At 38.1% G+C, this 27,687-nt stretch overlaps 1 protein-coding gene across 2 annotated transcripts in view; it reads right to left on the bottom strand.

Annotated features, from left to right (window-relative positions):
• Positions 1–355: 355 nt before the first annotated feature.
• USP9X (ubiquitin specific peptidase 9 X-linked) overlaps positions 356–27,687 on the bottom strand; it is a 132,186-nt gene continuing 104,854 nt past the window's right edge. For both annotated transcript variants that reach the window (XM_027054125.2, XM_027054126.2), the window contains exons 33-45: positions 23,373–23,546; positions 20,632–20,773; positions 18,739–19,492; positions 17,998–18,121; positions 17,049–17,274; positions 16,399–16,528; positions 12,358–12,543; positions 11,661–11,881; positions 11,482–11,570; positions 7,768–7,924; positions 7,405–7,617; positions 6,976–7,071; positions 356–4,339 (exon numbers count right to left, since the gene is read on the bottom strand). In XM_027054125.2, coding sequence (XP_026909926.1) covers positions 4,202–4,339; positions 6,976–7,071; positions 7,405–7,617; positions 7,768–7,924; positions 11,482–11,570; positions 11,661–11,881; positions 12,358–12,543; positions 16,399–16,528; positions 17,049–17,274; positions 17,998–18,121; positions 18,739–19,492; positions 20,632–20,773; positions 23,373–23,546 — 2,650 coding nt within the window. In that variant the 3' untranslated portion in view covers positions 356–4,201. The remainder of the gene's footprint in view (positions 4,340–6,975; positions 7,072–7,404; positions 7,618–7,767; positions 7,925–11,481; positions 11,571–11,660; positions 11,882–12,357; positions 12,544–16,398; positions 16,529–17,048; positions 17,275–17,997; positions 18,122–18,738; positions 19,493–20,631; positions 20,774–23,372; positions 23,547–27,687) is intronic.

Genomic DNA, 27,687 nt, shown 5'->3' with positions numbered 1-27,687 from the left:
GCAACAAAGAATCACTTTTCAGATACTAAAAAGAGCAGATGAAATTTGCTGGATAACTGAGTTTTCACTTCTAGAACTCCCCTCGAAACATGTGACCTGCTGCACTTCTGATACTTAAATGAACTTTGAAACACCAGAGGGTTTTTGCCAAGTCTCGGTTTTAGACTGAACTGTTAAGCCAGTAATTAGATCACAACTCAATTTTTGAACTTAGATGTGAATATACTGTGGATATACAAAATGAGGGCCCAAAGGGCCAAATTCCGCTATTTAAGCCCTTCCTTTTAACCTATCACACTTCTAATTTACCTCCATTTAGAGGTCTTATTGTAATAAATAAAAGGAAAAAACGAAATTTAATTTATAAAGTTTTATTTTTGTATATGTGCTAAATCTTAGGAACTGTGGACAATCTTCAGTCAGTGTGTTGGCTTGTAAAAGGCTGAGAAGTGTGTGAATTTCCTTTGGGGAATCTGGATTTCAAAAAAAAAAATCACTCATTTGCAAGTTTAAAACATGGTGCACCTTTCCCCCTTTTTTTCTTACACCTACGTATTTGGAGGAAGAGCGCTACATTTCTGCAAATGTAAAATAATTGTTATAAATACAGTCGGCATCAAGTTCTTAATACATTTAGCACTTTTTGTAGTGATGTATCACACCCAAAATCTTATTTTCAAACACTAAACACTCATGTAGGTTCGGGACCAATTGAGGTTGAGCACTACTATGAAACCAGTACTGAATGGGGTTTGTTTTTTTTTTTTTTTTCCCAGAAACACAAAAGTGGGGTGGGGTGGGAAGGATGTTGTTTTCCTTTCTCTGCAAAATGTAGTACCTTCCAACTAGAGACCAAAATTGGGCACTTGTAATGAAAAGGCAATTTTCTTACCCAGTTAGAATTCTAAATAAGGCAGGCTAGATCCAGCAAATTAACCACAAAATTCAGCAAAATAAGAGTTCATGGGGCAACAGAAGCTGGAGAAATACTAAGAAAAAAAGTGCAAGAACGATTTTGTTGGAGTAGTCATCTGAATATTCACAGACCGTTGCTTTCATTTACAAACGTAATTTCAATAAAAAAGGCTCTTCAACTTTTTAACCACTACTAGGATTAAATACTTATCATTCACTAATAAAAGTTAATCATGAAAAAAATATAAAACATTTTAATTCTAAATTTGTATATATAACAGCTAAAAGACACAAGGTTAGGAAATTATCAGAGAAAAAAAATCAAGGAAAGACAAAAACCTCAAATGATTATTGTTATTTCTGCCTCTACAATGCTGAGCATGAAAATTTGGTTGGTGGAGGGCTTAGAGCAGCCATATGGTTTTTACCAAGTTGTGCACGGAAATACTTAGATCGAACAGAGCAGAGCCCTCATTCACAGATGACCAAAAATATCTTCAGTCTTTACGTTAACAGATCCGACTGTCTTCTATGAAGTAATCATGCCATTTAGAATCCTGGGGGTACTTTGAAAGGAAGAGGAGTGATTCTGAAACAAACATTTAAAGTAGGAATTATATATATGGCTCAAGATATCAGTTGAGGGAGAAGTAAATAATCTTCAGGCACTTTGAAGACTTGAAGTTTAAAATGTGCCATTTATGTTCAGAAAAAGACCTCAACGTCACCAATATGTTGCTCTTACAATAACATGCGTCTTAACATTTCCGCTTACATGTTAATGCTTAAGAAGTTAAATAGAGAAAATCATTCGCACGAAAAGAAATCTCCCTGTTCACTTTCCCTGGATCCTGGTCACAACACGGACAACTCTTCCTTGAATGGAGGGGAATAGGGATTCACAAGCCCTCACCTGGCACCAAGGAGAGATTGTGGTTTCAAAGCAACCAAGGTGGGATCCTCCCTCCAAGGAGAAAAATTCACAGCCTTTTCAAATGTCAAGTTTTTTGTGTCTAGGAGTCAGTAAAGTTTTTAAATTAAGTACATCACATACTTCGTTAACGAGTTGGAAATGCAAAACCCACCTCTCATATGGTGAGATGGGTGTATTTAACGACAGCAACTTGTCCAAATAAGGTTAACCTATTCTGCTTTTTCACTGTTAAGGAAGCCTGGAATTGAGCAACTTTTACATTAAAGCTACCACTTGGGAACTGCAAACAGTGTATAGGACTTTTGCTCAAACTTAACAAATCCAGATATATTTAAGGTGAAAAACAGGATCTATCTGGTGTTAAAATTTCCTAATTTTACAGAAAACCTTGAGGCATTGATGGAACTATGGAGTGCTGCAAATAAGATACCCAAAGCTTTATCTTAAATACCTGCCCCTTTTAATCACAAAATAAAGCAATTCTCATTTTTGTTTCTGCTTTGTTCAGTTCCAACTATAGCCTTTTTGACAAAACATTTTCCTATTAACTGAATTGTAAAAAATACAACCAAGCTTGTGCTCATTAAATATACATGTATATAAAAAACATACAAAAAGTACAAGATTGATTAGGAAACTTTTACAGCGTCAACATCCTGTTTTCTCTAAATCTTTAGTAAAGGGCCAAAGGTTGAATCTTTCTGTGCACAAAAACTTAACGTGACTGAACTCCTGAATTCAGTGTCATGCCTAAGCATGCTATGCACAGAATTTTAATATGCAGTCCTTCAAAAAAAACAAAACAAAAATGGACAAAAAAAAAAAAAAAAAAAAAAAAATTAAACAAAAAAACCAAAAACCCAAAAACAAAAACACACCACAGGACAAAAAGTTCTTCGTAAATCAAATTCTATTTGTGAATTCAGCAAAATAATTTCTATAAAATAAAACAGCAAAATATTTAAATAGAAGAGGGTGGACTGTATCTGAAGGGGTATTTGGTTTTTAGACAGGTTCCAAAAAGTACACACATTCAAGTTACCAATTTGCTTTTAAATACAGTATTAACTGATGAGTTTATCTTTAATTAAATGTTTATGCTGCAATTATGATACCTCAATTAACTAACCAGTAGTTTCCTTTTTAATTAGACCCTGCTTCGAACACGGAAAGTTTTGGAATCATGGACAAGGAGCTAGGACAAGTCTTGCTTTCAAGTAAAACTGTGACTGAGCAGAAAACTCAGCCAGACGTCTTGGGGCAAGTGGTGCTCCAAGTACTGTGGGATTCTGGTGACTTCCACTTCACTGGGGTCCAGCAGAAGGAAAGTTTTAGAAGATTCACCTAATAAGCTCTACCAAAGAAACGAAACAAGCACACCAAATACAGTCTTCTATTATGCTCCAAGCATCCTGGCATAGCAAATTTTTGCATATTTGTTTTAAATCTTTAAAAATTCCCATTACTCATAGATTTCTTTATCCCACCCAGAGATTGAACTGTCAAACATTAGACATAAGCAACCTATGTGTAACTGAAAACCGCCTGTTTAATCACGTCTCCCCTTGTTTTATATTTATAGTCTAGGTGTGAGAAGGAAAAGCTCTGAGCGATACAGCTGTCACACTGGGACAACCGCGGTCATTATGGTAATTTTTTCCTCATTGGCTACACTAACCTGGTGTGAAGCCATGCTAAATGTTACAGCTTAACTATAGCTTCAAAGTGATTAACCTAATGTCAGAATAAAAAGGCAATGAAAAAGATCTAGAAACAATGTTACATCACCAATTTTCCACATCAACCAAATAATTTAAAGGTTACCAGCCTTACATTGCTCATAGTAAAACTGCCTCCAGTGGCAAAGAATTAACATGAAACTATTGGTGTGGTTGACATGGATGGGCTCTGGTTTGTTGTTGGTGGTGTATTTTTTGTTTTTTTTTTTTTTGTAAAGGAATAGATCCAACTGCCATGAGGCAGGCAACACTGGTTGCAGAGTGCAATGGGTAGAACAAGAAAATTAACTTTTGTAGTTTTTGTAGATCTGTGAGTCTCCTCAAGAAAAGTTTCTTGCTTAAGAATTAACAGTCAAACATTAATATACTATATACACCTTTGCCATTTACACATTAGCATCAGGCCATTTATTACAAAACACTATACACTTTCCACTGCAGGCGGGTTATATATGGACAGCAAATTTCTGCAGATAAGACAGTGAATAAACTCTCCACTCCATGTTGATTAGGAATAGTTTTTCTAGTTTTAAATATTAGCCAGACACAGAAAAAGGTTGGACTGTAAGGCCTGGGTGCACAGTCTTGATGGAACCAGTTAAGTATGTGCATTTCACTGATCCTTCGTCTGAGGTGGGGACACTTCTTCACTGCCTTCGTAATTTTCTTGTGCTCGCTGGCCAGTTCTCTGAGGGTTGTTCATGTGATGTGCTGCTGGGCCTGTATATGGCTGTCCGTGCACATGGTTATTCTGAGAGGGGAGAAGATATCTACGTTAAGACTTTTTCACATATTAAACTTTCAAAATCATGGGCTGAAAACATTTCTTTTATTCCTGGGACTTACAAAAAGTCAATATGCTGGGCCCAACGGTGAGGGGGAAAAAATGGTTTGGAAGAGAAAAACCCAGGGCCCCTGGGTGGCTCAGTCAGTTAACTGGCTGACTTTGGCTGAGGTCATGATCTCACGGTTTGTTGGCACGAGCTCCAAGTCTGGCTCTGTGCTGACAGCTCGGAGCCTGCTTCGGATTCTGTGTCTCCCTCACCCTCTGCCCCTCCCTCGCTTGTGCGCGCGCGCGCGCTCTCTCTCTCTCTCTCTCGAAAACGAGTAAACTTAAAATTTTTTTTAAACAAAAAACACACACCACCTAAACTGCAACCCCCCGAGCCCCAAATAAAAGCAGTGTAGGTCTGTGTAAAGTTTTAGCTGGAGTGATTTTTAGTGCCCCAAATTATTTAGACCAAAGTCTGACAAATAAAGAGATTATAGCCTATTTATTGTCAAAAAACATTTACAAAAAATGATTTCTGAGCCAGAATACATCTATTCTGACTCTTCCAAGCACCTTGAAGCTTCTATAGGATAATGATGAATCTGGTCACAGGACATCTGCATTAGCAGCGACCTTGAACACAGAATGGGGTCACTAAAAACAAGGCTAAAGATCTGGATTAACCAAGCATGAGTAATACAGGAGCTTTCTCAGGGCTGAGGAAAGGAACTTTCTTCCTCGTGAATTTGGTTTTGTAACGTTTTAAACCCATGAACCCTCATTTTTCTGTACATTCCCACCAACCAAGAAGATTTTAGATCTTTCTAGAATTTGGATTACAAAAATAAATATTATGAATATGCATTTTCTAACTATTCAGTATGCTTCTGTTTCCAGCCTGAAATATAGTCTGAAAATATAACTGGTTTCCAGACTAGCACCAAGCATCAATCACTTGGGGACATGTCAGAAATGTAGATTTTTCTGGTTCTACCCCAGAGCTAAAGGAATCAGAAGCTTGGGGTGGGGGCCCAGCAACCTGTGCTATAACAAGCCCAGCAGGGGGGCACCTGGGTGGCTCAGTCGGTTAAGCGGCCGACTTCGGCTCAGGTCAGGATCTCACGGTCCGTGAGTTCGAGCCCCGCGTCGGGCTCTGTGCTGACAGCTCAGAGCCTGGAGCCCGCTTCGGATTCTGTGTCTCCCTCTCTCTCTGCCCCTCCCCCGTTCATGCTCTGTCTCTCTCTGTCTCAAAAATAAATAAACATTAAAAAAAAAAAAATTTTAACAAGCCCAGCAGGGGGTTTTGTTTTTTTTTTTTAAAGATTTTATTTTTTAAAAGCTTATATATTTTGAGGGGCGCCTGGGTGGCGCAGTCGGTTAAGCGTCCGACTTCAGCCAGGTCACGATCTCGCGGTCCGTGAGTTCGAGCCCCGCGTCAGGCTCTGGGCTGATGGCTCGGAGCCTGGAGCCTGTTTCCGATTCTGTGTCTCCCTCTCTCTCTGCCCCTCCCCCGTTCATGCTCTGTCTCTCTCTGTCCCAAAAATAAATAAAAAAACGTTGAAAAAAAAATTAAAAAAAAATTAAAAAAAATAAAAGCTTATATATTTTGAGAGAGAGAGCAGAGCTAGTAGGGGAAGGGCAGAGAGACAGGAAGAGACAATCCCAAGTAGGGTCCCTGCTGCTAGTGCAGAGCTCCACAGCACAGGCCCCACATAGGGCTCAATGACCTTAAGACCTTGATATCATGACCTGAGCCGAAATCAAGGGTCAGACGCTCAACCTACTGAGCCACCCAGGCGCCCCACCTCTGACCAAGGGGGGAAATTTTTTTTTTAATGTACTTATTTTGAGAGGGAGAACAGAAGTGGGGAAGGGGCAGAGAGAGCAGGGGACGAAGGATTTGAAGCAGGCTGTGTCCTGACAGCAGAGGCAGAAGAGAGCCCAATGTGGGGCTTGAACCCATGAATCACAAGATCATGACCTGGGCTGAAGTCAGACAGACACTTAACTGGCGAGCAATCTAGGTGCTCCCAGGGGAAAAATTTTTGATGCTTGTTCAACTTTGAGCATCAATGCCTCAAAAGATGTGAATTAGTCACATCTGGTTTTAGAAGGAAAAGTTCTCGTTCAGAAAATTTCATCATTTAAATGTTATTTAGCTACTGATCTTATAGGAAATTTTATGGAAATCTGTCAAATCCTTGGTATTTTTTAAACAGTTGTTACTGTCATTGAAGTCTTGGTTAGGCTAAGTAACCGAGAACAATTTCCTTCATTGCCACATCTTAAATGTCTTTGGAATCCATTTGTAGACTCTAACAGGAAATGTCATAGTCCCTTTTACTAAGTATCATTTTATGTGGACATCAATTGTCACACAGTTTTAGTAACATAGGAGTACAAAGAAGGGCACCTATTTGACCAGGAAGACACAACAGGGAGGAGCTGAAACACATCATACTGTGACCCTGTCCCAACGATTATTCTTTTGATCATGCCCTGAAGGTAGTCTAGTCTTTATTCCTTTGCAGTCACAACAAAAAATTTAGTCATCCTTTAAATAAAGCATAAAAGTAGGTTCTAGGGATGAAAACAAAAACCGGCCCCCCATTTACCTGTTGATACTGAGATCCAGGTGAGTGGGGGTACAACGGGGCATCTTCAGGTGGAGGCGACTCATGCTCATCAGGGGCATCTTGGTCGTCCGGCTCCTAATTTTAAAAATTTAAAGATAAATATAAACTTGAATCTGCCTACATAACTTTTTTTTCTAGTTGAAATAAAAACTTAACCTACAAAACGGACTCACAACTTTCCTTTCACTGAAGAGCAACAAATGTAAAGCACATGAAAAAACCTGATTTGGATTCTCTGAGAGAGACTACATTTCAGGCAATTTCAGAAATTTCTCTAGAAGGCGGCTCCCTCATTAACTGAAGACTACACTGGCCTATAAAGGAAAAAATTGCTTTCTTTCATTTCTATCTGCTATACACTTGTGGCTCTTTTTTCTTTCTTTCTTTTGTTCTTTTTTTTTTTTTTACCTCCTCTGGACAGAGTTCACAAGCTTTTGCAAGTGTCATCCTGGCACTATGTGATCTCTCCAAGAAATAACCATTTGATGTTTCATTGCTTTGCACTGGAGGAGACCAGTTGTTGTAAGTGTATTGAGGATTGCCAGTATATGGTCGTCTTTCAAGTTCATCCCCAAGCCATTCCACTGCCCAGGTCCACTTTCTCTTAAGATCTCCGTTGCCCTTCAAAAGAAAATAAAACCATGTATGTAAAAGGCTCTGGAATATTTCTCAAAGTTAAAATAACTCCAAATTCCCACTATTCCTTTTTTTAAAAATGGAATCCCTAACTCGGATTCCAATTTGTACAAAACTGTAAGAAAAAACCCTCACCTGCAGAATCTGGTAAGCAACAGGACAATTGCTAAAAAGAGCTACCATACATTTTATACACTGGTATGCTCTTTTTTGATAGTGATTCTTCGAGCGCTGGATTGTGTCAAACAGCCCATCTCGGTCATCTGGGATTCCTTTAAGTGCATTATGAATTCTGAAAAAGAACCAAATATAAAAACCTGAAAGATCAAACAGCAGCTAACATTCCTTGAATGTACTAATGCTAGACAGCAGGTCATTATTGTCAAACCCCTGAACAGAGGAGAAAAGGGGTACTGACAGGTTAAACGGCTTGCCCAAGATCAGGCAGCCACCTAGCAGTCTGTGCTCTTACCAACCTGTTACCAATCCAAAATGACTTTGTGATGTAATTCAAATACATTACTGGAAGTGAATTTAGGACGCTAAAAGTAATACAAACTTAAAGTTAACAACTAATGTTATAACTGCTGTACCTAAGAGTTTGCTTCAAGTCAGCCCCTTTTATAAAGCTGCATTTCTTTAGGAAGTTAGAAATCAGTGACTGTGACACAGTGATATAATTTGGAAGTACAAAATGACCTTGAATTCTAATCATGAGGTGCTATACGACAAAGTAATTTTCACCAATACTACTACAATTCAGCTGATTTGCCAAAGATGGGTGATTTCATTTCAGTTTGTGCCAAGTCACAAAAGAACAATATACAGTCAATGATTTCTTGTTCTCCCCCCTACCTCAATAAGCAACTTAAAAAAATTATAGCGGCAAAAAAGCACCCTGTTTCTTTTGTGTTAAAAACCTCACCCACCAGTAAACAAAATGGGGTGTATACACACTGTGGATTATTATCCAGCCTTAAAAAGGAATAAAATTAAGACACATGCTACAACATGTTGGAGTCGTGAAGACATGAAGTAATGGGGAGTTATGGTTTAATGGGCACAGAGTTTCAGTTTGGGATGATAAAGTTCTAGAGATGGACAGTGGTGATGGTAACAGCATTATGAACAGAGTGAACGCCAATGAATTGTAACTTAAAAATGGTTAAAATGGTAAATCCTAGGTTATGAATACTTTGCAGTTTAACTAAAAAAATAACAGTAAAATAAAAAATTTACCTTCCTGCAATTCTACTCTGAGAATTGAAAACAGGTTTTAAAAAAAAAACCACATATACAAATGTTCACCGTAGTATTCACAACAGCCAAAAGGTAGAAACTACCAAAAGTCTAACAATGGATGAATGAATAAAGAGTGTGGTATATCCGTACGATGGAGTGTTAGTTGGCCATAAAAAGGAAAGAAGTACTGATAGATGCTCTAACACAGAAGACCTTGAAAACATTATGCCAAGTGAAAGAAATCAGACACAAAAGGACATTTTATAGGATTCCATTTATATGAAGCGCACAGGCAAATCCAGAGACAGAAAGCAGGTTAGTCGTTACCGGGGGATGGGTGGTAATAGGGAGTGACTGCTTAATTGCATATGGGGTTTCCTTTTGGAATGATAAAAATGTTTTGGAATTAGATAGTCGTAATGATTGTACAACACTGTGAATGTACTAAAACCCACTGAATTGTATGCTTTAAACCAGTTAAAATGGTGAATTTAACCTCCATAAAGAAACACTACCTGTATAGTCAGGAATTACAAAAAAACAAAAAACCTTACATAAACCGTAAATTTTACTTAGTAGAATGTTTCCAAATAAAAACGCAAGTTTGGTTTTTGTTTTTGCATTACATGCATTCCTGAAATCTTTTGTTTGGAAATCATGACTTCAGCAATTTTGCAAAGTTTAATAATTTCAGACTAATCAATCATGTACAGGCTTCTTGCTGTTTAATCTGAAACACTTCAGTGTATACTGTTTTTGCCTTCAGTTTTTTCAAGTGATAATGAAGTATAAGGCATTATTTCTACCACATCACATCTTCTTCCCATTAGTATTAACGGCTTTCAAATGCTGTTTTGATCAGTATTATCTTTGCCTGCTTTGTTCCCCAATGCCTGCTAGTGCCAGGCACATGGTAGACAGATACTCTGTAAATATTCATACACTGCTTACCGAATGAACTCAAAGCTCACTATGAGAAAATTATTTTCAAGCTTGGGCCAGTGATTCATAGTAACAATACCTTACTAATCTAATCTCATTACACAAAACTCAACTGTCCATATTTATTCCAGCACACGTGCCTTTCCCATTCCTGCTTGCTTCAATAACTCAAGAGAACTAAGATGTAACCGTTTTAAAGCTATACATGCTTATAATATTTTTAAATGAAAAGAGTGAAAGATTCCATTAAAAACACCTTTTTTCAAAAAAAAATAACAAGTTTATTTATTTTGAGAGAGAGATATAGCACAGTGGGGTAAGGGGCAGAGAGAGAGAGACAGAATCCCAAGCAGGCTCCATGCTGTCATTGCAGAGCCCAATGCGGCGCTTGAATTCATGAACCTTGAGATCATGACGTGAGCTAAAGTCAAGAGTCCAATGCCTAACCAACTGTGCCACCCGAGTGCCCCCCATTAAAAACAATTCTTAAGAAAAATGTCAAATCCTAGAATCCTGCTGAGAAGGGTACTGGACAGTGCTCAAAATACACGGTTATAGTTTTGGAACTACTGATTTTTTTTGTCTCCTGAAAACTGATTTTTGGTTTAATGCTATTTTTACAAACAGTAACATGACTTGAATCTACGATGGTAATTTTGGAGATAATCTGGAAATATGGATTCATGAATTCTGGCATTTGCAATCCCCACTAAGACTCAAAATTGTAATTTCTCTTTAAGTGTTTTGTTATAGAACTTGTTTTCAAGTTGCTGTTTTAATTATTATATTGACAGATGGGAGGCGGTCCATTATATAGATTTTGAACTGTTTCTGTCAACTAATTCCATACTTCACCATCATCTGTATAATTCTTGGGATTAAAGATAATACATTAAACTTTAGGACAGAAAGAACAAACGGAGGAATTCTGGAGAAAGCCTGAGGGGATAGTTATGCTGGATAACCTCAGTTAAAAAAAAAAAAAAAAGAAGGGGGCACCTCGGTGGCTCAGTCAGTGGAGTGACCGACTCTTGGTTTCGGCTCAGGTCATGGTCTCACAGTTTCGCGCATTTGAGCCCCATGTCGGGCTCTGCGCTGGCAGTGTGGAGCCTGCTTGGGATTCCCTCTGCCCCTCCCCTGCTCTCTTCTCTCAAAATAAGGAAATAAACTTAAAAAAAAAAAAAAAAAAAGCACACTTTAAAAAAGGTTATGTACAGATTGGTTGACACGAACACAACCAGAGGCTTGCAGGAAGCCAACTCCGTATTTCCTCCAGGAGCACTGGTTCAGCACTTGCCCATTCAGTGTTCACAGCAACTTTAGAATATGTAACTACCATGAATAATGAGAACTCACTGTGCTTAACTTACCTAAGGACTATTTTTAGATAACCAAATGTTACCTTACCTCATGTGACTAATTTTAAAAGAACCCTAGCATGTCATTAATGAAATTAACATATTTACCAAAAGCTTATGCTAGTTTTCCTTAATTAAAAAAAAATTTGACAGCTAGTGGTAAGCATGCAACACGGGCAACTTTTTATTCACTCTTAAGCTTTTAAGAGGACACATTTATTAGATCTCCAGGAGGTATTAAAAAAAAAGTGCTGACTGGCAATTTCAGTTAGTCTAAAAGTTGGGCAAGTAAAAAAGAGGATCAAACCTGTGAGTCTGCCAGGAGTCCTCAATCAGTAAGATTTGCAAAAGCAGATCCAAATAGGGCCGGAGTTCGTAAGTGTAGGAATATGCAACCTAAAATCAGGAAAGACATGGTGAGATAACTTGTTGAAAGGAATGACAAATGACAAATTATAGAGACGTATGAATGTTTATTTTCCTAACCTGCCAGAGAAGTTCACTGAGGACAGTAGATGAGAACTGAGGATTCTCCCAGCAGCAAAAACGAAGCAATTTGACAGTTTCCTCCGAGTTACTGCAGTCCTCGATGATTTTCTTCACATAACTTGTTCTCACAAACAAAATATCTGCCACATTCTGCTGAATTGGCATTATAGGTTGTGATAAATTAGGATCACCAAAAGGATTGGGAAGAGGAGGATTACCTAGAATACAGATTTGTCATCAATGAGAAACGAATAGGCTTCTCCACAATAATCTACAGGTTTCACCACAGAAAACAGCTTATGAAGTTTGTATTTTCAAAAAGTAACATTTTAAATCAATATTCCCAAGTACAATGAAACAATGAAGAAAGGAGTATCAGGCATTACAATAACCAGACAGACCAAGATGATAAGATGCAAACTTTAAATGCCAACACTGCCATTTTCCTATATAAAAAGTTAATTCGTAAACTACTTCATAAGGTATCAACCTCAGTAGCAAGTAGACAAAAAAAGATCCCCTTTAAACATGTGAAAAAGGTATAGAACCCAAAATATTACAAAATATTCCAAAGCACAGATAGTCGGACTCTTGTTTTTACAAACATCTTCAGAATTAAAAGTAATTAACTGGGCACTACATATGGCCAGCAGTATTTAAAACCCAATGTAAAGAATGGGGCATTTGATTTTACCATTGATTGAAGACTGCATTCTTGAAGAGACATTGCAACAGCGGATCAGCTGTGACACTACCGAGTACAGTTTGCCTAATTCAGCATACTGGTACTTGATTGGAGGACCTGGACCTTCATCTAAAGATACGAGCATAAAGGTAGCAGGTACATTCAATTTCAGAAGTTGTGTCTTCTCTGCCACACCTACAGTGAAAGACGAAGAAGCAGGAAGAATTACAAAAGAGAAAAGAATTCAGATGGTAAGGGCTTCGTAATAACAGTAGTTACGTAAAATATTTTTTTATAATTTTTATAATCACGAGACCACTCTTAGCACTCAGAGAATATTGTAACCAAACAGAAAAGCTATGTCACATAATTGGATTTAAGTTTTAAGATGGTGAAATAAAGACCAGGACATTCCAGTCAAACCAGGCATAAAGAAAACGACCACCTTCTATGGCCTGAACATCTGGGGGGACTAACCTACAGTGCCATCCTCATCGTTAGGGAGGATGACGAAAACTAAGTGAGAAACAAGAATTCTTATGTAAACTGCCTCTCCAATTTCTTCCACAGCTAAGCTGCTTGAAAACCATGCGTAAATTTGGTTTCTTCACCCTTTCTTGGAGCAAAGCTAAGGAATAGTTCTAAACTGTAACTACTTCCTCTCCTACTTGGATTCCTCTCACATTTGCTTTCAACCTCCTCTCCTCGGTCTCATTTGTGAGTCCTCCTTCCTCTGTCTCTGAAAAATCAATGTGCCTCAAAGTTCCCACATAAGGCTATCTTCTCCCTCTGTATGCTTTTCCTGAATGATCAAACCCACACTAATGGCTTCATGTTCCAGCTATTTTCACCCAGAGGATTCCAGAAGACTTACAGACAAATACCTTAAGTATTCTACTGAATAATGAACATCACTATTTGGGTATCCAATAGGCTCAAACTCAATTTGCCCAAACTGAATGTTCACTCTCCTTATCCATGTCTTTCCGGTTCCCCCCCGCCATACATGGCCCCCACTATCTATTCAGTTGGAATCCTGGGCAAATTTTTAAAATATAACTTATTGTCAAATTGGTTTCCAAATAACACCCAGTGCTCATCCCAACAAGGGCTCTCCTCAATGCCCAACACCCACCTTCCCCTCTCTCCCAGCCCCCATCAACCCTCAGTCCGTTCTCATTATCCAAGAGTCTCTTATGGGTTGCCTCCCTCCCTCTCTGTAACTGTTTTTTCCCCCTTCCCCTCCCCCATGGTCTTCTGTTAAGTTTGTCAAGATCCACATGAGTGAAAACATGGTATCTGTCTTTCTCTTATTTCACTTAGCACAATACCCTCCAGTTCCATCCACGTTGCTGCAAATGCCCAGATTTCATTCTTTCTCATTGCCAAGTAATATTCCATTGTATATATAAACCACATCTTCTTTATCCACTCGCCAATTGATGGACATTTAGGCTCTTTCCATAATTTGGCTATTATTGAAAGTGCTGCTAGGAACACTGGGGTACATGTGCCCCTATATGCATCAGCACTCCTATATCCCTTAGGTAAATTCCCAACTGGCATCACTCTTAACATCTCTTCTGTGTTCCCCTCTCCTTAATATCCAATCATTGATTTCTACTGACTTTGCAAAGTACCAGAATCTGTCCACTTGGATCCCCCCCACTCCACTGTCCGTTCCCCAGTACAGGCCACAATGATCTTCTGCTATAGATCATTTTAACAATCTATAGTCTCATTTCCCTACAATCCATCCCACACTGTGGTCAGAATGATCTTTCTACAAGGTATGTCCTTTAAAAACTCTTACCATGTTCATCAATGCCCTTAGGATGAAGTCCAGAATCCCTCACAAGGCTTGCCACAATAGCCTGATCCTGTCCAGTGCTCCTGCCATCACCACCTTAGATCAATTCTAGACTGAATAACTTTTACCTCATCCAAACTGAGTTTATGCTAAGTCTCTGCATCTGCTGTTCACTCTGGATGGAAAACTTAGCAACCAATTCCCATATCAACTTCTCCATTAAGTCCCCTAAACTCCCCAAATCTGATCTGGTAACCCTGTGATATACTACCACAGCACTTTGTACTTTCCCTATTATAACCATTAACATACTTTATGGCAGTTATCTTTCTATTTGCTTCTATACCCCATTAGACAAGACACTTTAATTGTCACATTCCAAAAGGTATAACGAATACAGGTGCACAATCCCTTATCTGAAATCCTGAGATTCAAAAAGCTCTTATCATAAATATAAACAAAATTATTTCATAAAGTTGGGTGCCAAAATGTGTTTGCTGGGAAAAGCTAGCCTGAAGTGACAAGAGGCTATTTCTAGTCTTCATTTATCCCCACGAATTAACACTATTCGTGTTTTACTGTAGAAATATTAATGTGTATGTTTATAAGGTGCTGTCTTGGATCCTGCTATAGGGATGTTACATAATGCGTGATATATATACCGCCTTACCTTTCTTAAATCTAAATAATTCTGAACCTGAAAGCATATGTGGTCTTAAGAATTTCATGTTAAAGTTTACGGATCTGTATTTGCTTTTAGCAGGGAAATTTTAATTACATTATGGACCAATGATGTATGGTTTGTGAATAGGCAATACCTAAAAAAGAGAGTTGAACAAAATAGGATTTTTGTGAATGCCTAAATTTGATATTTCATAGTTTGAAATAGATTCCACTTGCTTGTTTGTGTCATAAATACTCTCTCCCTTCTCAACTACAAATAACCAAGCATCTCTAGTATGGAGAGATAAAGGAAAAAACCAATTACAAAGACAAAAAGTAGAATGTTGCTTATGTTAAACGAGCCAGAGATCAACTGGTGATCAGTAGGTTCACATACAAAACAAACATGGAATGACAGGGATGTTTGATTATTTCTAGAACTTAATTTTGGATATATGTTTTTTTTTTCTTTTAAACTTTTTTTTTTCAACATTTATTTACTTTTGGGACAGAGAGAGACAGAGCATGAACGGGCGAGGGGCAGAGAGAGAGGGAGACACAGAATCGGAAACAGGCTCCAGGCTCTGAGCCATCAGCCCAGAGCCCGACGCGGGGCTCAAACTCACGGACCGCGAGATCGTGACCTGGCTGAAGTCGGACGCCTAACTGACTGCGCCACCCAGGCGCCCCTTTTCTTTTAAACTTTTAAAGAAGTTATTTAAAAAATCACCTAAGTCTTTGAATCAGTTCCAAATCTGGCCAAATATTATCATCGCTAAGATTCTAAATGGAATGTCTCAATAAATCATTTGGGGATCAGTGCACTAACACTTGGTCGGTAAGAAATTTTTATAATTTTAGGGGCACCTGGCTGGCTCAGCCAGAAGAGCATGCGACTCTTGACCTCAACCATAGGAAATTTACCTCATACAAAGCCAATTAACAAACACCAAAATGATAATGGAAGGATTTTTGAGTATTTCTCATTATTTGTTCAACATTTACTGAGGCTAGTGCACAGTTTTGCAATCGAGTTGGGGAGAAACACCAAAATTTGAATACAATCAAAAACAACAGAGACTAAATATAAGATAGGATAACATACTTTAAAGGTAAGTATTATTGAATCACTGATCAGGTGATGTTAGAAAGGTTGCTTTGAAAAGAAAAGTCTTGTTAAACAGAGATAATAACATAAATAATAGGGTAACAGAACATTTATATTATCTCTAACTTTAATTTACTTTACTTCAACAAAAACTTACGTACAGAGTAAGTCCTTTCCCCAAACCTGGGTGACTATTCACAACCCTCTGGGGACTTTTTGAAAAGGTGGATTCCTTGTGCTAGCTCTGAGAATTCTGATTCAGTTGGTGTGGGATGGGGCCTAGGAATCAGTATTTTCAAATCCAGACATAAAAATATGACTAAGACATAGATCCTGACCTGTGTCTATTGCAGAGATACAGATAAATAAAGTACAAAGTGAAAAGTGCAGTAAAGAAGGTTTCATTACTTGGCTTAAAAGACTCTGCCAGTTAATAGATTAAAACAATTATAAAAACTTAAATTCTTACCTAAATTGGCATACATTACAAACAGATTGAAATACTGCTGCAAATGACGCCCATGCTCTGAAACTTCCCTTCTCAAGAGATTTAGAACTGCCCTTAGTAGGTGATCGCTCAGGCTTAAGTTGTCATAAGCCTGTAAAGGATAAAACATTGGCTATTTTTCAGTGACAAGATATAGGTACAATGTACTTCTATTTGCATAAAAAAGGGATACACGTGCACGTGCACTCACACACGTGTGTTCACACAGTAAGTTCAATCCAGGCAGAAATTTCTGGAAGGAACAATCACACAAGAGACGATTAGAAAGGGATGCTTCTTAGGAAAGGGAATGAAGATCTGAGGTAGATTTCATTATAGAGCCTTCCATGCTGTTTTAATTTTTAATAAATGCAAGTCCGTTAAAAAAAAAAACTTTAGAAATAACCTACATAACAATAAGCCACTGTTTGTAACTAAATGAACAGTCAATAATTGCTATTCATTGCTGCGAAGTACCTTTAATGGAACTCCTAGACATCAGTGGTATGGTGTGTGTGCACACACACTTGTTAGGCAAACATATGAAACAGATGTACATATACTTGTGACTTCAACTTCCAGGAAAGAGAGTTGTAAGCATTTAATCATTAGAAAGAAAACCCAGCAATTACCTGACTAGAAGGTCCAGGAGATGCGAAAGGTGAAGGACACGGCCCATCTTGCAAGGAAAAATGTGCAATAAAAACTATAAGTTTTGCAAATGCACCCCTCACTTCTGCACTAGGGCACTCCAGAAGATATTCAGAAAAGCGATTTGAAACATTAAAAAGGACATTGTGAGCAAACCAAAATCGTACATTCTTGCTGTGACGAAGGAGAATACACAATGCATCATACCTAAGACAAAACACAAAAATCTATGAATACCAATTCAATGATGTGTCTCATATATATAGTACAGATTTGGGTCTTTATGAACCCAATAAAAATCAAAGACCTTCTTTTACTACTGGAGGGAGAGAACCAGCAATGGTTGCTTCCAGTACCAATATGAAAATGACAGAGGATTACTACAACTTGGTCTATTCTCACAACACAGAGTGACAACACAGAGAAATGAAAGCTACAAATTCATTACCAAACCATTCCTAGGTTCGATGACAAAAGCAATCCCTCCCCCAACCTTCCCTTGACATCTTACCACTAGATGAACACATAAAAATCGTTAAATCGAGGTATTATAATGGCCTCTATACTTTCACAGTTTGTAATTTAGGAGACTCATTTTATTTATGTTTTTAATCTATGGCAGAATTTAATCTAGGGAAGCTAAAACTAGTAATTTCTTCATTAAATAGCTTAGACTTTCAAGCATCATCCTGTAATATTTTGTACAGGGATGTCAAAGATATGACACAAGAGAACATAAGCAAAAGCCAGCTTCTGAACAATAAAAAGGCCACATAATTATTTTAGTATGATTTCTCTCACTAGTGCTACCAAGAGTTTTTGTATTCTGCATTCTAGATCTGAAACAACATTATCATGATTTGAAAAAAATAAAGCCATATATTAAAGAACCAAACTAAGTATAATAGGAATGAAAACCCAAAGTAATACCAATCACTGGCAGAGCCACGGACTATTTTCTTGGTGTGAAATCCTGTGGTAAAAAGGAACCTAGCAGCAAGCTGAATACTAATCATAGTGATTTCTTCTGCTTCAGGCAACAGGTGATCTTGCCCTATAAAAAAATGCAGATACGTTAAAAACAAACAAGCAAATTTCTATGTCTAAGCTCCATTTTCAAACAAGTCTGCATTTCCATTGATTTCCAGAAGTCTTAACTTTGCAAACTGCACCCCACCCGGCTACTTATGAAATTCTTACTTCAGTAAAGGGTATTTCAAACTAATGCTGGAGTCAAAACCAAATTGGTATAATAAACAAAAGCGCCTCTCTTTCCAAATAGCAAGAAAATACATGCTGCTCAAAGGTAAGTCATCTGAAATATGGCTTTAAAGTAGCCCAAAGTAAAAATGCAAATGTGTTGACGCCTGTAGGAAATCCTGCAAGTAAATTAAGAGTTCTGCTTCATCACTAAGAAGGTAAATTCTTTTTTAAATGAAAGCTTACTTCCTAAAAATACTTATTTTTGAGAAAGTGCATATGTGTAAAACAGGGGGAGGGGCAGAGGACGAGAGGGAGACACAGAATGTGAAGCAGGCTCCACCCTCTGAGCTGTCAGTGCAGAGCCCAACGCAGGGCTTGAACTGTGAGATCATGACCTGAGCCGAAGTCGGACGCTTAACTGACTGAGCCATTCGGGCACCCCTAAGAAGCTAAATTCTTCATACTCACCTGGTGGAGGATTTAAGTAAACACCATTACATGTAAGGAGTTTTTTCATGAACTGAAAATATTCCAAACTGTACTGCATTCGGTTATGCATGAATTGCACGTTCTGCTTCCGCACACTTCTCTCAATGGCTGATGGCATAATAATTTGATGGGGTCTTGTGGTGATAGCAAGCTCGGATATGTATCTTATCAACTCATCACCCTGGTCTATGGTATCCAGTCGTTCGTAAAAAAGTATGTAAGCATTCCACCACCTTTTCTGGCGCCTGTATGACATGCGCTTCATCATGTGGTCAAACACTTCTCCCATGTACTCTCCACCAAAACACTGGTTTTTCATTTCTTCATCGTCGTCCATTTTACACTCTGTTACATCACCGTCATCAAATTTATACCAGCGATTTCTCTCGCCATCTCCACCATTCCTTTGAATGATATACGAATAATAATGTCCCCCACTTGCTTGACCACTGTGCACCAGCACACCCACGAGTCTGTATTTCGTGCTTCCTGCCGTCTCACTCTCAGACTGCTCATTCTGTTGTATCAGCTGACTCTCTGGGTTTACGTTATCTCCTTCCAGCTTTGCGACACCTGCAACTGTGTAAGGCTCCATGTCCAGCTCGCGAGGAAATTCAAAGTAATCATTGAATTTGATTGCACATTCTCTTTCCCAGTCATAGTCGAATCGTTTCAGTTGGATGGCAAGAACAGGAGGTAATTTTTTAATTAGCAAGCGCTTTACGGTATCAACCTAAAATAAACAGAGCAAGTTACTAGATGTTCTTTTATAATCCACTGCAAAAAAAAAAAAAAAAAACAAACCTAGAAAATTATAGTATTAAATTATCTTTAAGACAAATCTGAGGTTATAAATGAAAACACATGCCAATGAATATAATCAAGGTGATTCTGTCACACTGGGTATTTCAAAAAATGCTAACACTAATATGGAAATAGCTGATGCCACTTGTTACAAATTGCAAACAGTAGTGAGGCAGACATTACTCACTGCCTGCCTGGCTTCTATATTGTCACTGCCATCTAATCATCATTACTTGTTTGACACTTATTCCAATGAAGATGTGCTTTGTTTTGAGCCAACTGAAGAAATGCAATAGCAGCTAGTATTTACTGGGCCATTAAGTGCCAGAAAGTATGCTCAGTACTGCCTGAGCAGTAGCACGTTTAATCTTAACAGCCCACCAGACAGGAACGACTGAATGGTAGTGGGGAGAGTGGGGAGGGGATCAGGAGCAGCACAGAGATGGTGTCACTTGCCTCAAGCCTCAGAGCGTGGGTGACAGGCAGTATGGTTTTACAGTTCTCGTCTCCACCTCTAGACTGTAGGATCTCCTTAGGTGGTGTGCAAATGTCAAAACAATACAGGTGACTGGGACGTGAGAAAATTTGGGAGCCCAGAAAGACACACATTGTAAGTGCCCAGAGATAAAACTTTATTAGGTGGGCCTAAAAATCTGATGTGACCAAATTAATGAAGGTTTCAGTAAACTTCTTGGTCCTTACAATAACTAGATATGATAGGAGAAATGTTTTCCCACCAGCTCTACAGTTTTGAGGGGTTCAATTGCAGTTTGGCTGGACATGGATGGAAAGAGTATGTGGAACTCCAAGAAGACAATGTGGTATTAAACTATTATGATTTCTAAAATGTTCACTCTCACCCATTTCCCTAGCCCTTCTGGCACTAGTTTCTCTCAATCTTGTATCCCTTAAAAACCTTTATATCAGTTATCTTAACTACCTTCTGTTACCACCCTAACAAAGCAGGGTAGGGAATAAAAAGAGGGTGAACTCTGATGACAAAAGCAATCAACTTTCAAATCCTTTAAAGGTAATCATAATTACTTTAAAAACCTGGATAAGTCATACCTTTTTATTGCATTTTTCACAATGATATGCATTTGCACCTTCTAATAAATCTCCTTTGACATATTGTTCCAAAGAATCAAGAAGATTTTGGTGATTTCTGATGTCTACATTCAAAGTCGTAAAAGATTCTTCACACTCGTATCTAAGGTATCATTTAAGAAATAATCAAAAAGGATTTCTTAGTTTTCTAAACATTTTTAGTTACAGACAATGAAAACTAAATTTGTGATACTTGTAACATGAAACCCGTAAGTCACAGAAAATTAGCAATAAAGGACATGTTTTTGGGTCACTTATCCAGTGTTGGGCACCACATTAAGTTGTTTATACACTATCTATGCACCAGGTTCTTGGTCTTCATGACAAACCTGCACCATCTCCATTTCAGAGATGAAGGAACAGGGGTTCAGAAAGGTTAATCTGGTCAAGATGACTAGGCAAAACGGTTTTGAAGCCGGTCTGTCTAGCTTCACAGCTTAAAGTCTTTACAGTCTACTGGGCTGCTTCCACCGTCACCTGTTTAGGTGGTTAAATACATGCCAAGACCAAAGCATGAATTCATCAACATCTGGAAACATCGGGAAAGGTCAACTATCAGAGATAGAATCTCACCGTGTGGAAATTTTCTACTAAGGGGATTTTCAGATTTCTGAGGAGACACATTCCATAAATTCAGAACATGGGATGTGGGGAATACACTCAACCATCAAATTCATTCAACAAATATATTCAAAGTGCCTTTGATAAAAGTACTCTGGAATAGCCACTGTTGAAGACAGTCCCTTATATTTAGGGCTTTTCAGTTTAGTTAGGGGAAAAAAGGTAGACAAAGGTATTTTTAAGTGGCACAAATGGAATATGAAGTAGATATTAAGCGTACTGCTACTTATTATAATGAAGGAACAACCCATAAAAGAGAAAAAAGGAGTCAAAACTTATGACTTCACTTAAAAAGTAGGGCACTTGAAGATGAGAAGCCAGCAACATTTTTCTATAAAAAGTAATGATTACAAGCTTTTCTTGGGCCATGAGGTCTCTGTGACTGTGCTGTTACAGGGAAAGCAGCCGGAGAGCAGGTAAAGAGATGGGTATGTTCCAATAACCCTTTATAAAAACAGATGCAAGGCTGGATTTGACCTATGGTGCACAATTTGTTAACCTGTGATCTACACAAATAATACTCTAAAACAGACAGACTTGGGATTCTTTATATAACCTTCTGGCATGTACTAATAACAAGACTAGCTTAGTTGTGGAGCAGATATCTGAACTTTAGGGATCTTACCTATGATCATGCTCTCTGGACATTTTCACTTAGCAAAGAAAAGCAATAATATCCAAATAACTTTGAAAACATAACAAAACCAAGTTTAAAACAAACCAAGAAGGACTGATTAGAATAAATGACGAAAAAGGTGGCTATTTTAAAAACAAAAGGTTAAAATGACAGTTTTATTGTCCACGTAATGCAAAAGGTCTTCCAAAAGGACCAAAAGTTGTCCAGGCTACATGAACAATACATGGGTCTTGTTCTGAGTGAACGGTTTAACCTCACAGAAACTTCTCATTACCTCTCCACCAATCATTTCCCTTTGACCAAAATTATGAAGCACTCCCACCAGCCATATACACACACAACACTGTATATAATAATGTTTGGGCTTGTAGAAAAAACTGTCTTACTGTCATATTTTGGTGAAAAGTGATATGAAAGCAACATTAATCAGTAACATGCAAGAGAAGTTCCGAAGTAAAACTTCCATGTGACAGGGGTAAATGTGTACCTACAAGAGTGAACTGTAACAGTCGTTTAACTATTTTCAGTAAGAGACCTTAATGTCCCTTTTAAGTGAAAAACACAATGTGTTCATTCAACTCTTGCTTTGTTTTCTACTGAAAACATACTTTAAGGATATTCACACCATAATCAATGCTGTTTTATTTTTTAATTTTTAAATGTTTGTTTATTTTGAGAGAGACAGAGCACAAGCAGGGGAGGGCCAGAGACAGAAACCCAAGCAGTTTCTGCACTGTCAGCACAGAGCCTGACTGATGTAGGGCTTGATGTCATGAACCATGAGATCATGATCTGAGCCCAAATCAACAGTTGGACGCTTAACCAACTTATCCACCCAGGTACCCCACCATAATCAATGCTATTTTAAAAATTAGGGGTGTCTGAGTGGCTCAGTTGGTTAAAGTGTCCAACTTCAGCTCAGGTCACGATCTCACGGGCTGTGAGTTCCAGTCCTGTGTCGGGCTCTGTGCTGACAGCTCAGAGCCCGGAGCCTGCTTCGGATTCTGTGTCTCCCTCTCTCTCTGCCCCTCCCCCACTCATGCTCTCTTTCTCTCAAAAATAAACATTTAAAATTTTTTAAAAAAAATTAGTATTTCACTTACAGAGGAAATAGTACTCCATGCCTGTCATTTCCTAAGCTTACTTACTTTAATTCTAACATAAAGGGCAAATTTATAAGTAACACCTGTAGCTACATGCAAAATGTTATTTGATTTCCCCAGGAATGACCACACACAAAACAAAAGGAACCAAAAACCTCCATGAAGCCACCACCACCACCACCACACACAAAATCGAAACCCACAATAGTGAGGTACCCACACTGTAATTCATCCAGTCTGAGGCATATAAATTGGTGGCATACTCCACTCTTGTACATAATCAAGGTTTTATTTTCGTTAGTAAATCAACAGTACGATTTAAATAGATAATCGGCACTTACCTATGTGGGCAGCCCTGGCAAATCTTCTGGTCAGCAAAGGAACCTCCTAAGACTTTACTTAGCATAGCTGGATGTCCTAAGGCTTTCAAAGCTTCATCTAAACTATCCACCAATGAATTAAAAAATTCTAAAGCGTCATGCTGTTCGCGCAGATTAACAGGTTCACCCCAAAGCCTAAGAAATAAATGGAATAAAACATGTAACATGTCATACTCTAAAAACATATGCAATCTTTTTTCACGGGAAAAGAAGGGATACACCACAAATGACAATACATAAATACATTTTCCCCCCTCAACTACAGAAGTAGAAAAAAAAATAAACGCTCTTTATGTATAGAGTGTAGTGGGAGAGAAACTGAGGCTCAGAGTGAAAGTGCACTCAAGTACAAGAGGAGTTACTGTAAACTGCCAGTGTGGTTGACAGGTATGACAGGATCCAACAAAGCTGGCTGCTTCAGGTAACATGGTGAGTGCATTCATTCTGATTCTACTTGAAGACAGCATGTGGTGGATCTCACTCTTACGTAGAGGTTATAAATTACTATTTCTTTCATTTTGCTTAAATTTCATGTTATAGGTACAGTGCGAAGATTAATTTACTTTTTAAAAAAAATGTTTATTTTTGAGAGAGAGCATGAAAGAATGAGTGGGGGAGGGACAGAGGATCCAAAGCAGGCTCTGAGCTGACAGCAGAGAGCCTGATGCAGGCCCTGAACTCACAAACTGTGAGATCATGACCTGAGCCAAAGTCTGACACCCAACTGACTGAGGCACCCAGGCACCCCTATTTAATCTTAATTAAACTGCTTTTTCCAAGTGAAAAGAGAAAGGTCTGACGTGGTCTGAGCAATCTGAGTAAAGCATGCAAATCAATCTTGAGAAAACAAGTCTTCGATTGGGTGTTTCACAAAAATGAGACCAGACACTGCTAAAAACCTATACACTGCTGGAAAATATCAATGACATCTAATTTTGTATTTACAGAGTGACATACATAGAGAATAGAAGTTTGAAAGCATTCTAAGCAAGAATTATGACAAATATATTTTAAATATGGTAGAGGAATTGTCTTTTGATGTAGTATTTGTAACATTTTTTCTACATAGTAAATAATCTTATTCCAATTATATTTAACACATTTGCTACAGTTGAGTTTAAAATAAAAAATCAATTTATTTCACCACTGGAAATGACACCAATCCATTGTACTTAATTTCAAATTATCAGTGATTCCCCAAACTTTCAAACATGTAGTCAACCCTAATTACAAAAGGGAAAAGGTACTTTCATAATGAATAGATCTAAGACAATTAATTAATATCACCAATAATCAGATAAACTGATACCATGTATCTCCCAATATAATGCCATAAGAAGCATTTAACACCACCTACTGTAGTTTTCTTGCCAAAAAACGTTTAACCTGAACCTAATTATGAGGAAATAATCACACAAATCAAAGTGAGACATTCTGCAAGACAACCGGTCTAAACTCTTCAAAAATTTCAGTGCCATAAAATCACGACAAGTTGGGGACATTATTTTAAAGAAAACTAAAGAGGTAATCACCTCTTGTGGTTCCTTCCAGGATACCAGTCTGGCATTGAAAAAAAAAAAAAGTTACAAAGAATATTTTGGGGGAAATCAGAATACATAATGATGAGTATTAAGCATCATTTTTATTTTTTAAAAATATTTAAAGGTAGATATTTTCCTTTTTTTTCTTCGTAAGATCTACACCCAATGTGGCACTCAAATTCACAACCCAGAGATCAAGAGTCGCAGGCTCTACTGACTGAGCCAGTCAGGTACCCCATATTAGGCATTATTAAATCAGTATTAAATTTAATAATTGAATTCATTGAGTGTGATAATGGTATTATATAGAAGTAGGAAAGTTTTTTTTTTTTTAATTTCTTAAAATGTTTATTTTTGAGAGAGAAAGAGAGACATAGTGTGAGCAGGGGAAGGGCACAGAGAGAGAGAGGGAGACACAGTATCTGAAGCAAGCTCCAGGCTGAGCTGTCAGCAAAGAGCCCGATGAGGGGCCCGAACCCACAAACTGTGAGATCGTGACCTGAGCCAAAGTCGGACGCTTAATTGAGCCACCCAGGCACCCCAGGAAGTGTCTTTATTCTTGGCAGATACAATGAAGCACATGTATATGTGTGAGGGGATAAAGGATCATGCTTACAACTTACTATCCACTGGTTTAGAAGAACCAAAACCCATGTACAGTTGATACCTGAACAATAAAGGTTTGAAGTAACGTGGACTTATACATGGATTTTTTTCACCATAAATATAGTGTACTGTCAATGTATTTTCTCTTACGATTTTCATAATAATATTTCTTCTCCAGCTTACCTGATTATAAGAATACAGTATATAATACACAGAACATACAAAATGTTAATTGTTTATGTTATCAGTAAAGGCTTCCAGTTATGGGGCATCAAAAGTTATATGCGGACTTTCAACTGTGAGGGGAACCAATGCTCCTAACCTCCACATTGTTCAAGGGCTAACTGTATACACATAAGCAAGCATGGCAAAATGTTAACAGTTGGTAAATCTGGGTAGAGACTATAAAGCTGGTCATTATACTACTTTGTCGCTTTTTCTGTTGGTTTCAAATTTCCAAAATAAAAAATTGGGCATGGGGTGGGGAATGTGATTAACCCCCATGTATGAGGAGTATGTTACATGTTTAAGAAGAGAATAATCCAGAAGTGCTAGTCTAGATAAACTGGAAGTTCCACTAGTATAGGAAGTAATTTAGAAATCAAAATGCAAACGTATTAGAAGAGAGGGGTGCCTGCGTGGATCAGTTGGTTGAGCGCCCTGACTCGGGTCATGACCTCACCATTCATGACATGCAGATTTGCATCGGGCTCTGCATTGGCAGGGTGCAGCCTGTTTGAGATTCTCTCTCCCCATCTCTCAAAATAAACAAACACACACACACAAACATATTATAAGAGAGAAAATGATTTAGAACAACGATAAATTTTAAAATAGAAGCATGAAAAGTGTGAGCGTAATCTGGAAGAGGAAGAATAGAAATGCTAAAAGCCTTATGGCAGAGATGGGACAGGCTGGGGAACGAAAAACCTGGGGTAGGCAGAGAGGACGGTGTGTGGTGTGCCAGGTGATGGGACAGAAAGAGTAAAAGCAGAGCTGGGAAGGAGGGTGGAGCATGCAAGCCAGTAGTACGGACGAAGCAGGGGGCTTATAGGGGAATCAGAGAAATTTGTATGGTGAGTCACAGGAAAGCCATCATACTACGAAGCGGTGGTTTCAAAAGGAACTGAAACAGTGTCCTTGTAGGGAAAAGGGAAGCTGCTCTGACAGAAGCAGGGAAGATGGGGGCAGGAGTGTCGGGTGACCCTTCGCTTCCCCTGTTCTCAGCTGTGTGCGAGACCTTAAAGAAATGCTGAGGAGTGTTAAAAAACCCACTGCTGTGTAGGAGTACAGCCTCTTTCATACACACGAAAGAGTGAGGTGGTTGTGCTGTGGTATTTTAGTACAGTGCAGGACACATAGTAGGCGATGATTTAAAAAAAGAAATTAAAATAAGTGAAGTAAAAAAACAAAACCAAGATACAATTGAGAATTTTATTAATTAAAAAAAAGTATTCCACCTTTCCTACAAAATTGTACATGAGGACAGTCATGTTGTTGGTGAGGAAAGTATCCCTTTATAGATGTATTCTAGCTAATAAATCAAAGAATGATAAAATTAGAATACTGCCATGTTGTAACCCTGATGAAATACTTTAGGCAATGACGATTAATGGCTGTTATCATGGGAGAAGGACATTATGTAATTCTCACTGAGGTAAACATTACCACCTATAAAGTAGCTTTGAGTGTCATTTCAAAAAAAGAGAAAAACACCACCTCAATCTGATCAAGTGTCTAGATCTTGCTACTTTATTTATAGGAAATACAGTAGACCGAGGAAAACAGAAAATACAAAAATACCACAGAGAGCCCATCAATAAAATCCAGATGGTGGGAAACTTTACAGGGTAAAACTACCTGTTTTTTTCCAACAAATCTCAAGGGTGAAAAAAGATTAGAAGAGAGAAGAGTCAGAGCAACATTTGAGGTACATGGACTTCATTTGGATCCTGATTTCAAAAAAACACAAGCATGTTAAAGGATTTTCACAAAACATGGTAATAGTATTATGGTTATGTTTTTAAAAAACCAGAGATGAATACTACAATATTTTTTTTTATTTTTCTTTTCTTTTTTTTTTTTTTAATGTCCCCCCCCCCCCCCAACGTTTATTTATTTTTGGGACA

The sequence above is a fragment of the Acinonyx jubatus genome, chromosome X (assembly GCF_027475565.1).
Source record: "Acinonyx jubatus isolate Ajub_Pintada_27869175 chromosome X, VMU_Ajub_asm_v1.0, whole genome shotgun sequence".
Classification (NCBI taxonomy): Eukaryota; Metazoa; Chordata; class Mammalia; order Carnivora; family Felidae; genus Acinonyx; species Acinonyx jubatus.
The sequence above is the reverse complement of the archived record's forward strand: the minus strand, read 5'-3'. Positions and strand labels throughout refer to the sequence as shown.